This window comes from Rhineura floridana, chromosome 21 (assembly GCF_030035675.1).
Source record: "Rhineura floridana isolate rRhiFlo1 chromosome 21, rRhiFlo1.hap2, whole genome shotgun sequence".
NCBI lineage: Eukaryota > Metazoa > Chordata > Lepidosauria > Squamata > Rhineuridae > Rhineura > Rhineura floridana.
In genome coordinates, this window is record NC_084500.1 from 11,461,269 (window position 1) to 11,475,287 (window position 14,019).

A 14,019-nucleotide genomic window follows, 5' to 3' on the forward strand; every position below is an offset into this window, starting at 1 on the left:
AGGGGTGCCGTTGCGATGGGACTTTTGGGCAGGCGTCCAGGGCCCCACTTGGATGACTGGCTCCCAAACTGCAGCAGAGTCCGCTTACCTCATTTCAAAGGAAATGAAATAGTACACATTGCCATCCAAAGGGGGGGAGGAATGATGTTAGATCATGTCAGTCTAAAATTACCTACTCTATACCACTGCGTCTCTCTTTAGTAGCAATTCAATACCCTGAAACTCTTCTGCTCCAGGTTGGAGGCAGTGAGAGTTGGCAAATTCTCTATTGCTGTAGGTCAGGGATGGGGAACTTCTGACCTGAAGGCCCATCTGGGCCCACCAGAGGGTCCAAGTTGGCTTGTGAGGCCATTTTCCCTAAAAAAGGCTTTCAAATAGCCCCGTGCTGCGCTTAGAAGCCCTGCCAGTCTGGGCTTCAAAGTGCAGCATCACCTGATGGTACTATGATGTCAGGTGATTGACAGATGGGTACCCCACCCCTGTGTCAAATTTGGCCATCCAGTAATCAGAAAAAGGTTCCTGCCGTAGGTCTTTCAAAAGTTGTTTCTTTGACATCTCTTGCCTGTATGTGTGTTAGGGATGGGGTTTGCTATAATTTAGTTTTTCAATTTGTCAAATGGGCCGCCAGTTACGATTTGCCATAAATTGTGTTCCACCAGTTATCGTGATTCACAATTCTCTCTTTTTTATTTTTTAAAAAATATTTTTCTATTGTTTCTTATGCTACTATATAATTTATATAATGTATACAGCAGCAGCTGATTACAAATATAATTACATAAATAATTATGTAATTCTTGGCATGGATATTAAAAAAAAAATTACTGTGTTGCCAACAGCCATGAATGCACGCAAAGAGTGGGAGCCTGTTTGATGACGAGACAAACGTGCGGAATATCCCAGAATTTGATACCAAATCTAATTTTGCAAATATTCTACACTATCTCTAGTATGTGTGTTAGGCTACAATCCTTTTTATTATTATTAATTTGTTATTTAACAAATTTTAACAAATATTTAGCAAATTTAACAAAAGGGGGGAGAAAAAAACTAAAAGGAAAAGGATGATAAATAAATAGGAAAAAAAGGAAAATAATAATATACAATAAATAAAACCACCATTACCTCACATTAAGGGTAAAATAACCATCAGTACTTGGGTCTTAAATTATATATATAAATTAATATAAGCCCTCTAGATGTTCAAATAGGTAGCCACACGAAATTGACGTCTGTATGAAATTTGTTCAAATGTAGCCAGGGCAGTTAGGCTACAAGCTAAGTGCACTTACCAGGGAGTAAATCCCATCAAAACTAGTACGATTCCCTTCTGAGTGTACATGTTTCAGATTACTCTGTTAGTGAATTTTAATGCTTCTTGTTGCTTTTCAGGTTTTGTGATGTAAGCTGCCTTGGTAAGCAAGGTGCCCACACAGTCTACTTTACAGAGGATTGTCCCCTGTTTGACGTGCTGTTCAGTCCAGGTCTGGTTCAAAGATAAAGAACCACAATAAGCGAGAGACTCATCCACAGTGAGCCCATAGAGAGCAGATAGAGCAGGTCCACGGGTCACCTGGTTACTTCTTCCCCACTATGGTGAGATGGATTATATTTCTATTTAAATTATAGTTGCTGTTTCTAAACTTGCATCTGTTCATATTATTTGTTATTATTTATTGAATTTATATCCTGCCCTTCCTCCTGAAGGAGCCCAGGGCAGCAAACACATCAACAAAACAATTTCACACACAAAAAAATAGAATAAAATGCTAAGAACAGTTACAGTTAAAACCATTCTTTCATCCACTGACCGCTGGGGTTGCAGAAACAGTCTCCTTCAGCCATCAGATGCCTGGGATGTTCTCAAATTTGTCCTAAAAGTCAATAATGATGTCAAAAGAGGAACCTCACTGGGAAGAGCATTCCACAAAAAGGGGAGTCACCACTAAAAAGGCCCTGTCATGGGGGGTCAACATCAGCCAGGCACATATAAAACAGCACCTGCAAATTTTATGCAAATCAGTGCCTCCTTTTTTTTTTTTACTGATGCACTCCCTTTTTTGTTAGTGATGTGTAAATAGCCATCCTATGCCATAGGCATCTCAGATATGAGATGGAAGGATGGGATATAAATATTTTATATATTAAAAAAATACATGTCAAATTGCATTGCACCATGAGAAAGTAGCTTCTACACATCAATGGGTATGTGTGATGGGAGCTTTCCTTCTGAGTAAACATTCATAGAACTGGGTTGTCTGGCTGTATACAGTTGGAAAATTATTCACTTGGGAGTAACCCCATTGGAATTATTGGAATGTTCTTCTGAGTAAATGGTATAGTCAGGCTGAATGTTTACTGATCAGGCTCAATCAAAACCATCGTTATGAACCACCAAATATGAACTCAATCCATATCTGATGTGTTGATTTGTCTAGGGGTGGATCTGTCCATTTCAGGTCTCTCTCATTTACCCAGTCTTACGTTCACTTCTCCACATTTCTGCAGCAATTTGCTAGTTTTTGTTTTAATCCTAATAATTTTTTTTGCATTTTACTGAAATTTTTCTCCTAATAAATGTATTTTTGTGTGCAGGTTTGACTCATGTACATGTTTTTGCAAGCAATTTCTCCTAATAAAATGCATTTTGCACATTCATTACTATATTCGTTTTCATGCACATTGTGTATGCGTTTTTGTAAACCTTGGTTGGCTGGAGAACAGCAAAGGAAAGTTGGATAAATGGAACTTTCGGAGGATGGTTGTGTTTCAGTTTTCATATTGTTTTGGAAAGTGTAAAATTTATCAATTTGCCTTTAAATGTGAACTGAATAGAATCTCTCCCTCATTCGTACATGTTCATGCAATAACTTTTCCTGCTAATCTCATTGCAGCTCTAGCTGGGTCAAGTATCCGTGGATGAGTTTATTTTTAGGGCCCATGTTATATAATCCCAGAGCTATTTAGCAGTGCCTTTCATTGCTTGCATCCTGGCACAATGATCAAGGCTTGCAATTTAAGTAACAACCAAAGCACCTCTGTAATTATGTGCTCTATTGCCCTGCCTGAATTTGAGGTTAAGGACTATCTCATCGGTTGCAGTGAAGATCTCTTTGAAGATCCCTCGACTATCCCACGATCTCTTCCTGATCATCCCAGAGTGCAAGACATGAAATAATGGTCTCAAGTTACAGGAAGCCAGATTTTGGCTGAACATTAGGAAAAACGTCCTGACTGTTAGAGTGGTACGACAATGGAACCAATGACCTAAGGAGGTGGTGGGCTGTCCAACACTGGACGCCTTCAACAGGCAGCTGGGCAGCCACCTGTTAGGGATGCTTTAAGTTAGATTCCTGCATTGAGCAAAGAGTTGGACTCGATGGCCTTAGAGGCCCCTTCCAATTCTACTGTTCTATGATTCTATGAAAGATGTGCAGGCAAGTAGATTGTCTGGCACTTCCAGTAACCAACACCTCTCCACAACTCTGGGTCGAGACCCAAAATGTTTTGTTTTGTCTGATTCATCTTAAAAAGTCACATTTGTACAGGTACTTCGCAGAATTACATCAGAGAACATTATTTTGTTTTGCGTGGAGTTAAGACCCAAGGCAGTATACCAGCACTGTGGTTGCACCCACACCATCCATTTAAACCACACAGCTTCCCTCAAATAATCCTAGGAACTGTAGTTTGTTAAGGGTGCTGGGAACTGTAGCTCTGTGAGGGGTAAACTACAGTTCCTAGGATTCTTTGGGGGAAGCCATGTGCTTAAAATGTGCTTTAAATCTATGGTGTGGATGTGACCTGTGTCAGTAAAACAGTGCCTCCTAATCTACTAAAAGGCAACATATTTAAAAAGAATGGATACCAAGAATTGGTTTGCACTAATAATGCTATCCAGTGCATGCTTACTCAGGAGTAATTCCCACTGTGTTTAATGGAATTTACTTCCCTGGAGGCAGGGGTGTAGTGGTCCAGGGTCTGAGGGGGTCTTAAACCCTTTACATTTTTGGGAGCAGGGTCCCAAAGTCTCCAGCATCCATGAGCCAATCAGCATGAAAAGGGATTGTGTTAGCCACTGAGGAGAGTCTTCTAACATGCTTCCTTGTCCTTTCCTGCTGATTGGAGCCAATCAGAGTGAAAGGAGGTGAGTCAGCCACAGAGGAGACTCTTTTCAGTAGCTAACACTCTCCCCTTTCATGCTGATTGGCTTCTAGGGATGTCTTTTGTTGTGAGAGAAGGCATTAACAAGGATCTCATTCTCAACCCCACAGCAAAAAAAGGGTGTTTGGTTGTGACTATCATGAAGGGACCCTGCACTTCTGATTTTGCAACTACGCTACCACCTATAGGGCTGCAGAGGATTGCAGCCTTAATAAGGGCAGCAAAGTTTTTAATAGCTGTTTTGATTTTTTAAAATGCAGTCATCTACTGACTGCCTGGCAGCAAGAAGACCAGTGGCACAGAGGGAAAATCAGAGGGCATTTCCCTGAAATAGATTGCCCAGACTGAAGAACACCAAGAAGTCTGAAAGCCTTTATATGCCCCATGCCCAACAAAGCCTTCCCTCCTGGAGCAAATGGCAGCTCCAGGTTGGGTTGTTGTTTTTCTTAACCCACATACTACAGCCCCAATCGTGATCGCTCCATTGCATCTGCTATTTAATATGGGTAAAAGCAGATCTTGGAAAAGTTACTTTTGTGAACTACAACTCCCATCAGCCCCAGCCAGCATGGCCACTGGATTGGGCTGATGGGAGTTGTAGTTCAAAAAAGTAACTTTTCCAAGCTCTGGTGGAAAAGGAGTACATGTACTCTTAAAGCACATGCTGCCCAGCCCTAACGTAAAGTTTGTACACCATTTCCACTAATGGGTGGGTGTGGGGTATCAATCACATGGTAAACCAGATTCAAGAATCTCAGGACAAGCAGGTTGTTTCTGCCACTCCCCTTGCCAAAGGAATTGCAAGGAGGATCCCGTGACAGCTGTTATTCCCTGCTTTGCTTTCAGTACTAGCTGACCTGCTTGGATGGAGCAGCCCTTGGCACAGAATCAACCACACCCTCCACTAGAATGTAGCTGGATCCCACAGTACATTCTGCACAGACAAACTGCAGACAGGTGTGGCTGGAAAGGGCGGGAGGTGGGGGGGGAAGAGAGAGGCTTTTATGTGAAAGCAGGTCTGCTCAGGGTTTAAAGAATACCTTTTGCAGAATGTATTAACTCTGGAAAAATGAGAATCAGAGGCAAAGCAGATTTGATAGGAACATCAGATGTCGCCTTAGACTTGAACTCAGATCTTGCCAGTCTCAATTCACCTCTTGAACCCTGTTCACATACATAGTAAAAGGTGGTGGGAAATAGTGGCTATATAGGGCTAGTGAGTTGGGGTGAGCACAACCAGAGTTACATGCTCCATCAAGTCAGGAAGCTCCCTGGGTGACCTTGGACAGAGTCTGGTCTGTAGCCACAAATCCTGTGGTCAGGGGGCTAAACAAAAGCCAGAACATAAGTCCAAAGAGCCTAAGAGTCAATCCTAGCCCTGCTTCCCTGGGAGTCAGCCCCATTGAATTCATCAGGATTTACTTCTGTTCTGAGAATACACAGGTAGGATTGCGCTTTGATCAGTTAACCACACAACCAATCTTTGCATGCTTGTTTCTTTTTACTAAATAGCTGCCATGGGGAGTTGGACCATGAAAGGGGGCTATAACCCTTTCCCCCTGCTGCAGTCCCAATCTGGATTCTCCCCACTGTGTAACTGAAGGGAAGGGTTATGACATCCGTCGATGAGCAGGTGCTTTGCACAGAGAAGGTCCAAGGTTCAGTCCCCATCATCTTCAGCTACTGTATCTTAAATTTGTTCTTTATTCAGAACCATGAGGACTGGAAGCTTAGGGTAGGCATAACAAACTAGGGGTACGATACAGCCATAATTAAACTGCCTAGAGGTACTATTTACAGTCAAGCAGTATATACATTTTGTTAAACAAGACATTTAATGTCCTGCTGGTTTCAATGGGACATAAGAACATTCTGCTGGATCAGATCAATGGCCCATCTGGACCAGCATCCTCTTCTCACAGTGGCCAACCAGATGACCCCAAAAGCAGGACCGGAGTGCGATTCCCAGCAAATGGTATTCAGGGGCGTGCTGCCTTTGATAACGGAGGCCGAACACACTCATCATGGCTAGTAGCCCATTAAAGCCTTATCCTCCGTGAATGTGTCTAATCCACTTTTAAAGCCATCCGCTGCCTCTTGTGGGAGTGAATTCCAGAGCTTAACCATGCAGATATTTAACCATGTGCTTAATCCACCCCGACAAAATTGATGGGGCTTCAAGCTATGGCAGGATTGTGTCCTAGGTGTGTGCATGTGTAGCAGTTCTTACGACAGCAGCGGAATGTGTGACATTTGTATTTCGATATGTTGGCAGCCCTGGACGCTACGGCGAGTTTCACGGGCTTTGACTCATGCTTACAAATGGGGCTTTGATGCCCTGCAGCTTGACATAGTTTTTGTCTGTTTCATTTTCTTCCTCCAGTGTAGAAAGTTGTTCACCCAGTTGGTCTGTCTTTGTTATCAGGCCACAGATTAGAACATGGAGCTGGAATCACATTATTATCTTGGTGGTGTTACACCATATGATGGGAGGGCTCCATCATGAGTTTGTGATGCAATGACGAGGTCACAAGACTCTCCAAGCACCAGACTGGGTTGGTTTTTAAATGAAATGGGCCTGAGAGACAAACATTCATCCCACTGTTATTACTTTTAACCTCTGTCTCTGCTGTGGCCTCCTACCTGTAGGACTAGAGCTACAGGATCTGCACAACAGACCAGAGATGGGCAAATATGTCAGTTTCAGTTTCTATCAGTTTTCTAGTCCGAAGTCCAGTTCTCACATTTCTGCATCAAGTTGCATGTTAAAAAGTCCCTATGAAAATTCGATAGCATTTTCGTGTGAATTTCTCGTAAAGGACACATGGTTGTATGCATTTTGCCTAATATATACATTGTTGCAAAGCAACTTTCTCTAATGTTACACTTATTTGTAAGCTATTTTCACTATATGCATTTATATACACACTTTACCCTAGTAGATGCATTTTTGTACACATTACTTGGCTGTAAATGGTAACACTGCCATTTCTTGGAGGGGGGGGATAGCTGGGATTATGCTGACAAGTTGCCCCACAGACGTGTGTGTGTGCGCGTGTGCATCTGCATGTGTGTTTATTTTCAAACTGCAGGACTCTTTACGTCAATGCTAAACTGAACAGTAAAATAATACCTGTATTAGGGCCACCAAGAGCTCACAAAATCTGCACCAGACATTTAATGCAGAGTCCTACCACTTTAAACAGTCATGGCTCACCCAAAGATCCTGGGAACTGTAGTATGTTGAGTACTAAGAGTTGTGAGGAGATCCCTGTTCTCCTCACAAAGCTACAATTCCCAGAGTCGGTGAACAACCAATCCCTCTTTTCAGAGAACACTGGAAATTGTGGCTCCATTTAAAGTGGTATGATACTGCATTAAATGTCTAGTGCAGATGGGGCCAAACGCTGGATGTTGAGCAAAATTGTGGCTAGACAACGAGGGCTCCTGCAGTGTGATCCTACAATGGGAACTGGATCCTGAAACACATAATCAGGCAGAAGGAATGCACATTAATTAAGTGCAATGGCATCACAGAGTATCCCACTGTTACCACCATGTTTTACGTTGAGGGGAAGACACAGACACGCACAGCAAAACCTGGGCCTGGAATAAAAGCTTTATTGAACTGTGGACTACATCCACAAAAAGGCTGGGAGCTGTTCGCCTGGAAACAGCTTCCTCCCTCGAACCTGCTCTCCTTAATGTCAGTTCCATTAAAATATGTTTCACTTGTTATTCCTTATTGTACGCTTAGTGTTGTCTGCTCTGACAATACCTGGAGTAGCTCTTCGTGGCCTTTCTTAGGAACCTTTGGTTTATCAGACCTTTGGCTTGTCGAGCTCAGTATTGCCTACACTGACTGGCAGTGGCTCTCCAGGATTTCAGGCTGGGGCATCTCCCAGCCATACCTGGAGAAGCTGGGGACTGAACCTGTGTCCTCCTGCATGCAAAGGAAATGCTTTGCCACTGAGCTGTGTCCCTTCCCTTAGCTATCCAGAGCTTGGAAAAGTTACTTTTTTGAACTACAGCTCCCATCAGCTCAATCCAGTGGCCATGCTGGTTGGGGCTGATGGGAGTTGTATTTTAAAAAAGTAACTTTCCAAGATCTGATTTTATGCTATCTCATATGGAGATGTCAGGGTTAAAGCCATGGGCATCCAGGGTGGGCAGTCTCCCCCCCCATAAACCATAAACCCCAGATTTCCAGTTCTCTTAAAAAAAGTTTCTAGCATTTGTAGAACCTGAGATATGAGCCAAAACGTACAGACACCATTATTATTATTATTGTTTGTTTGTTTGTACCCCGCCTTTTGGGCAAAAGGGTCTCAAGGTGGCTTACAAAAAATAAACACAAATATAAAAATACATCAATAAAAAAATACAATTTACAATTAACAGCAGTTACAACATCCAATAAAAATACATTATTTCATTTTATGTGTGAGAAACTATCCTGCTGCCCTTTCAGTGTTTTGCTTTCTTCCCTGCCCCCTGTAAAAATGCCTGTCGAGGTCCATAATTAGAATCTGGGACTTTTTGCATGCAGTTATGAATGGTCTACCACTAAACTACAAATTTTGTGGAAGGCAGGTGCATATTGATGAGCACAATATATATGCAAACTGTTAAGCACATACCATAGGAAATTTGGCACCAAATTCCTTAATTACTAGTTATCTACACCCATAATCAGAAAAGGAAACTATTCCCTCCCAAAAAATCCCTTTTACAGCACAATCCTACTCAGAAGCAATTCCTTTTGAATTAAATGGGGACTACTCCTAAATAAATGGGGACTGCAGCCTTAGGGCAGTGGTGTGAACCAAAAGGCAATAGGATGGGGGGAGGGATGTGATTTGCAATTTATTCAGGATATTTCAGCTTTCCAACTTAAGGTATCAATGACAGGAAAGAAATATTTGAACACAGAACTCCTCAACTACTAAAAGCAAAGCACAGTCCTGTTTTCTCTTTGCAGTATGAAAAACGTTTTAGCATCAGCGAGTGACCTCTAGTGGATAAACTGAAAAAAGGTAAACAAATCTTTAGTAGCAGAAGTATCTGGACCAAGAATTATCTAAGAATCATAAACTGAATGGATATCTAGCAACTGCTTAAACAACTCCAGTGAAGGGCAGACTGAAATGGTCTGTTTCACTGTTAAGACAGCTTTAACCATTAGAAAGTCTCTTTAGTTAAAATCTGCTATGTTGCAATTTCTACTATTTGTTCTAGTCCTGGCCTGTAGAGCAAGTGTGGGAAACTTTGGGCCCTCCAGATATTGCTGAACTACAACTCCCAACATCCCTGGCCATTGGCCATGCTTGCTGGAGGGCAAAAGGTTCCCCACACCCACTCTGCGGCGACAGAGAACAAGTTTACTCCATCTTGCTGCTCAAAAACTTTTTTTTTAAAAAAAAGCAGATCCATGCCATGTTATGTCTTAATAGGGCAGGCTGCATCAAGTGGATGCCAAAGAGATAAAGCCGACTTATGGAACTCCTTCCTTGGGGATGCTTGATTTGCAACTACTTTATTAACTTTTCAGCACCAGGGAAAGTCTTTCTTGTTCCTTCAGTCTGATGAAGTTCTGCTTTTTAAACAATTTGATGTGCTGGTTTCTACTGTGAATTTATATTCGGTTCTATTGCAGTTTGATTTGAGCTCTATTCCATGGGCTCAGAGCAGCTTATGGCAGCTTCCCCTCCCCCAAAGATGAATAAATGACGGTCCCAAAGGGCTCACAACCCAAGGCAGCCTTCCCCAATGTGGTGCCCTCCAAGACATTTTGTAACATGACTCCAATCAGCTTCAGCCAGAACAACCAAGGATCAGGAGAGGCACAGTCTTCCAACATCCACAGGGCACCAGATTGATCTAAGGAAATCAGAGCACGTGGGGAGGATGGAATAAGATTGGCCAAATGGACTAAAAGCAGGCAGCCTCCTTTTAAAGTTCTGTTTGTTATGAAGATATGGCACAGTGGACTGGAAGCAGTTCAGTCCCAGGTGTGGTGGTGGGAGTCCCTGGAACTCCCAGACACTGGAATGCTTTCAGCTTTTCAGTAGCAGCAGCAGCAGTGATGGCTATTTGAAAAGTCACTGTGGATTTGGATGGACTACATGGGGAGTAGGGCCAAGTTCCAGTGGGAATTGTATTGCTTCTCTTTTACAATGAATTGCCCTAGGAACTGTCTGTTATGTGTAGTCGTCCAGGGTTTAAGGGGGTCTTAGACCCTTTACTTTTTGGGGAGCAGGGTCCCAAAGTCTTCAGAATCCTATGAGCCAATCAGCATAACAGGAGAGCATGTTAGCCACTGAGAAGAGTCTTCTAACATGCTTCCTTGTCTTTTCCTGCTGATTGGAGCCAATCAGAGTGAAAAGAGGTGAGTCAGCCACTGAGAAGACTCTTTTCAGTAGCTAACACTCTCCTTGTTCATGCTTATTGGCTCCTAGGGAAGTCTCTTGTTGTGGGAGAAGGCATTTAAAAGGATCTCATTTTCAACCCCACAGCAAAACAAGAGGGAGGGGCATGGCTGTGACTATCATGAAGGGACCCTGCACTTCTGAATTTGCCACTACACTACTAGTTATATAGTGTATAACAGAAGAGGACACAAACACAGAAAAGAAGAAACCATGATAAAGCAGTAATTTAAAGGCCATGCTTTGAAAACAGATCTATCTATTTGCTTTCATTTTTTGACTAAATCATGTGCAAAATATAGCAGTGCAATCCAGCTCATATTGACTCAGAAGTGCCATTCAGTTCAATAAAACTTACCCCCAAGTGGGGATAGGATTGCAACTTAGGAAATTAGAAAGCTGCCTTATACTGAGTAAGACTTTCCTCTTCTCCCAGGCATTTTAGCATGTGTTTTTAAATTTGTATATTTGTTTTTAATGTTTTTAATTGTTGTAAACCACCCAGAGAGCTTCGGCTATGGGGCAGTATACAAATGCAATAAATAAATAAATAAATAAAAATAAGACCATTGGTACATCTAGCTGAGTACCATCTACACTGACCGGAAGTGCCTCCCCAGGATTTTAGGCATGGGACGTTCCCAGATCTACCTGGAGATGCTGGAAAATTGAAACTGGGACATCCTGTGTGCAGATCATGTGCACGACCACTGAGGTTGATTGATGGGGGGGCGGGGAGAAAATGGGCGGAGCTAGAGGCAGTGACTGGTAAGGAGTGGCATTTAGAAAATGATAGTTTTGGAGATGGCTAGTGTGAGCATTAGTTAGGGCCGTGGTGGCTAGTGCCCATTAGGACTGGCAGGGTGGAAGGCACAGAGACCAACACTGGTGGAGCCAGAGCCAGTGGCTGGCAGAACTGCTCCCTGATTGGTTCTAAGTAAGAAGGTTGAAGGCAGAGGGGAGGTTGGTGGGGCAGTGCCCCATTCGCCCTAATGGACGGGCTGAGGAAACTAGGAATATATGAATATTCATGAGTCAGAAGAGCTGCTAGGGAATTCAGACGGTACATTGTCAGAAAATTCAGAGTTATAAGAATGCCGTATTTAATGGCTGCTCATGGCTGTTGTATTCACTAATTACACAAATGTTTTAAGTCTCCTGACCTATGTTCTGGCATATCTTAAACATCAGCAGTGAAGAGAATTAAAAGCAGCACCAAAGTGAGCGCTAATTACAAAAAAAAGAGAGCGAAAGCGAAAGGGGCGTGGATCCTGCTGCACCCACGAGGAGCACCAACCCACGCGCCTCCCAAGCTTGAAAGAGCGAGAGAGAACGACGAGACGTCCCAGGGGAAAAAAAAAACTGAATCAACGGAACACGAAACAAGCGCGCACAGCGTTAAAGTTGTTACTGACCCTCCTCTAGCATACCTAAAACAGCACAGCGCTTTCTCACTCTTGCGCGTGCGCTGTTCCTCTTTTTTTTTTTTGGCCATCCACTTCCCCTCTGCCTCCTCCGCCATGCGCGTGCGTAGTGTCTCTATCCGGATGGTCTTCTGCCCCGCCCTCCCGCACGCTTCCGCGCTGACCCGGCTCATATTAGCATGCGCTACCTCCCCCTTCCCTGCCCATGCGCACTGCAGAGGCCCCTTGATGTCCCGTGCCCCTCGAGCGCATGCGTTGGGGCGCGCGTCTCCCTCCTCCAATCCTCCTCCTCCTCCGACCGATCCTGTTGCGCACGCGCCATGTGTGTATACATCAGCTTCCTCCCACCCTCCCCATGTGTGTAGCAGCCCTTTAGTTCCCGAGCGTGCGTTGCTCTCTGCGCGCATGCGCTGCGGCCCGCGCTCCCTCCCCCTGACGCCTAACCCGTAGCGCATGCTCCTTGTCTTCCTTCCTCCTCCTCCTCCTCCTCGCTCTCTCCCCCACTTGTCGCTCCCCCCACTTCTCTCTCTCTCTCCTGGCGGCCGGGGCTGGTGTTGGGGCGAACTCGCCCCCCCGCTTCCGGTGTGGTGTCATGGTGGCCTGTAGGCTCTGATGGCTGAGGAGGAGGAGGGGAGCTGAGAGCTCGGCGGCTGGGTCGAGCCGAGGAGGAGGAGGAAGAGGAGGAGGAGGAAGGGGGCGTCGAGACCCTCGGGACATGGCGGCCCACAAGCCGGTGGAGTGGGTGCAGGCCGTGGTGAACCGCTTCGACGAGCAGGTAACGGACCCGTGGGCTGCAGGATGCGGGAAGGGGACGTGATAAGGGTGGGTGGCCCTTCTGAGGGAAGGGCTTGAAGGCCCTTGTGGGGAGTCGGTGGGGAAGGAAGGAAGGGGTGTGTGGTACCAAGCAGGGACGAAAAATATGTACATATTTTGAGGGTCTTTTATGAGGGGGGATAGGGAAGGGGATTCTTTCCCCCTCACGCTTCGGGAGCTGAAGGCTGGCCGAGGATGCCAAGCTGCTGGAGGATGCCTTAACTGAGGTACTCCACGGAGCCTTTCCTAAGGATGCGCGAGGATTCTTGCCTTATTGGGGGCAGGGAGAGAGGGGCTTCCGTTTCTGGGGGAAAGGATGAAGGAATTGGGGTGCCCTGCCTTGTGAAGCAAATTGTGTCTTCTTCACTCTCTTGCGAGGCCTTGTTTGGGGAGAGGGGATGGGAGCCTGCTCACACCTTTTAATCAGTTTTGGGGGGGGAGACATGGAAACGTCTCGTACAGATTTAGGAAACGCTAAATACCCAAATTGATTTAAAAGGGCGGGGGAGATGCTTTAAATGTATGGTGTGGATGTAGCATTACAGATCTGTTGTGGAGGAAGCTTTCATGGACTAGTGGCCACTGTGCTTATGACAAAGTGACCTATAGTCTGTGAAAGCTTCTGCCACAGTAAATCTGCCAGTCTTCAAGGTGCCACAATGCTTTTTGTTGATCTTGTGGGATGGAGTGTGCTGGGCTTCCCTAAGGATGTGCTGGATTTCTTTCCTTTAGAAATGGCATGAGATGGATGGTAGTAGCTGGACCAGTTGGGTTCCACTCCATGAGGCTGGACGGTGTGTTTTTAAGGCAAGAGAGACATGGAAGACAGATCTTCCTTGAATGGGGTATCTGGATGCAATCCAGCTTATACCTTTTGTAGGAAGAAGGATTGTGGGTTGTCCAGAAAATTTTCCAGAAATTGTCCTGATTTCCATAGGGTAATTTGCATCAGAAAATTTTCTGATGTCATAGAGAATGATCTAATTTAATGTGTATGTTTTACTTGTATTGAGTAAACAAAGCTAAATGTTTTCAAAGTGTCAAGCTTGCCTAATATTGTGTTTGCAACTGACATCCATTTGTTGTTACTAAAGAACATATGGAACAGAACATTTCCTGTGAAAAAATAAAGCACTGTAAAATTGTCCACCCCACATCACTGGGGATGTTACCCTTGTGATATCGCAATG

At 44.3% G+C, this 14,019-nt stretch overlaps 1 protein-coding gene across 7 annotated transcripts in view; it reads left to right on the forward strand.

The window, feature by feature from the left end:
- The first annotated feature begins 12,312 nt into the window (after nt 1–12,312).
- Nucleotides 12,313–14,019, forward strand: part of NF1 (neurofibromin 1) — a 233,138-nt gene continuing 231,431 nt past the window's right edge. For 2 of the 7 annotated variants that reach the window (XR_009759857.1, XM_061605006.1), the window contains exon 1: nt 12,313–12,791. Coding sequence is in view for 5 of the 7 variants with exons in the window: in XM_061605006.1 (XP_061460990.1) it covers nt 12,732–12,791 (60 nt within the window). In the remaining 2 variants the exon portion in view is untranslated. The remainder of the gene's footprint in view (nt 12,792–14,019) is intronic. The other 5 variants (XR_009759856.1, XM_061605003.1, XM_061605007.1 and 2 more) reach the window with 4 other exon arrangements.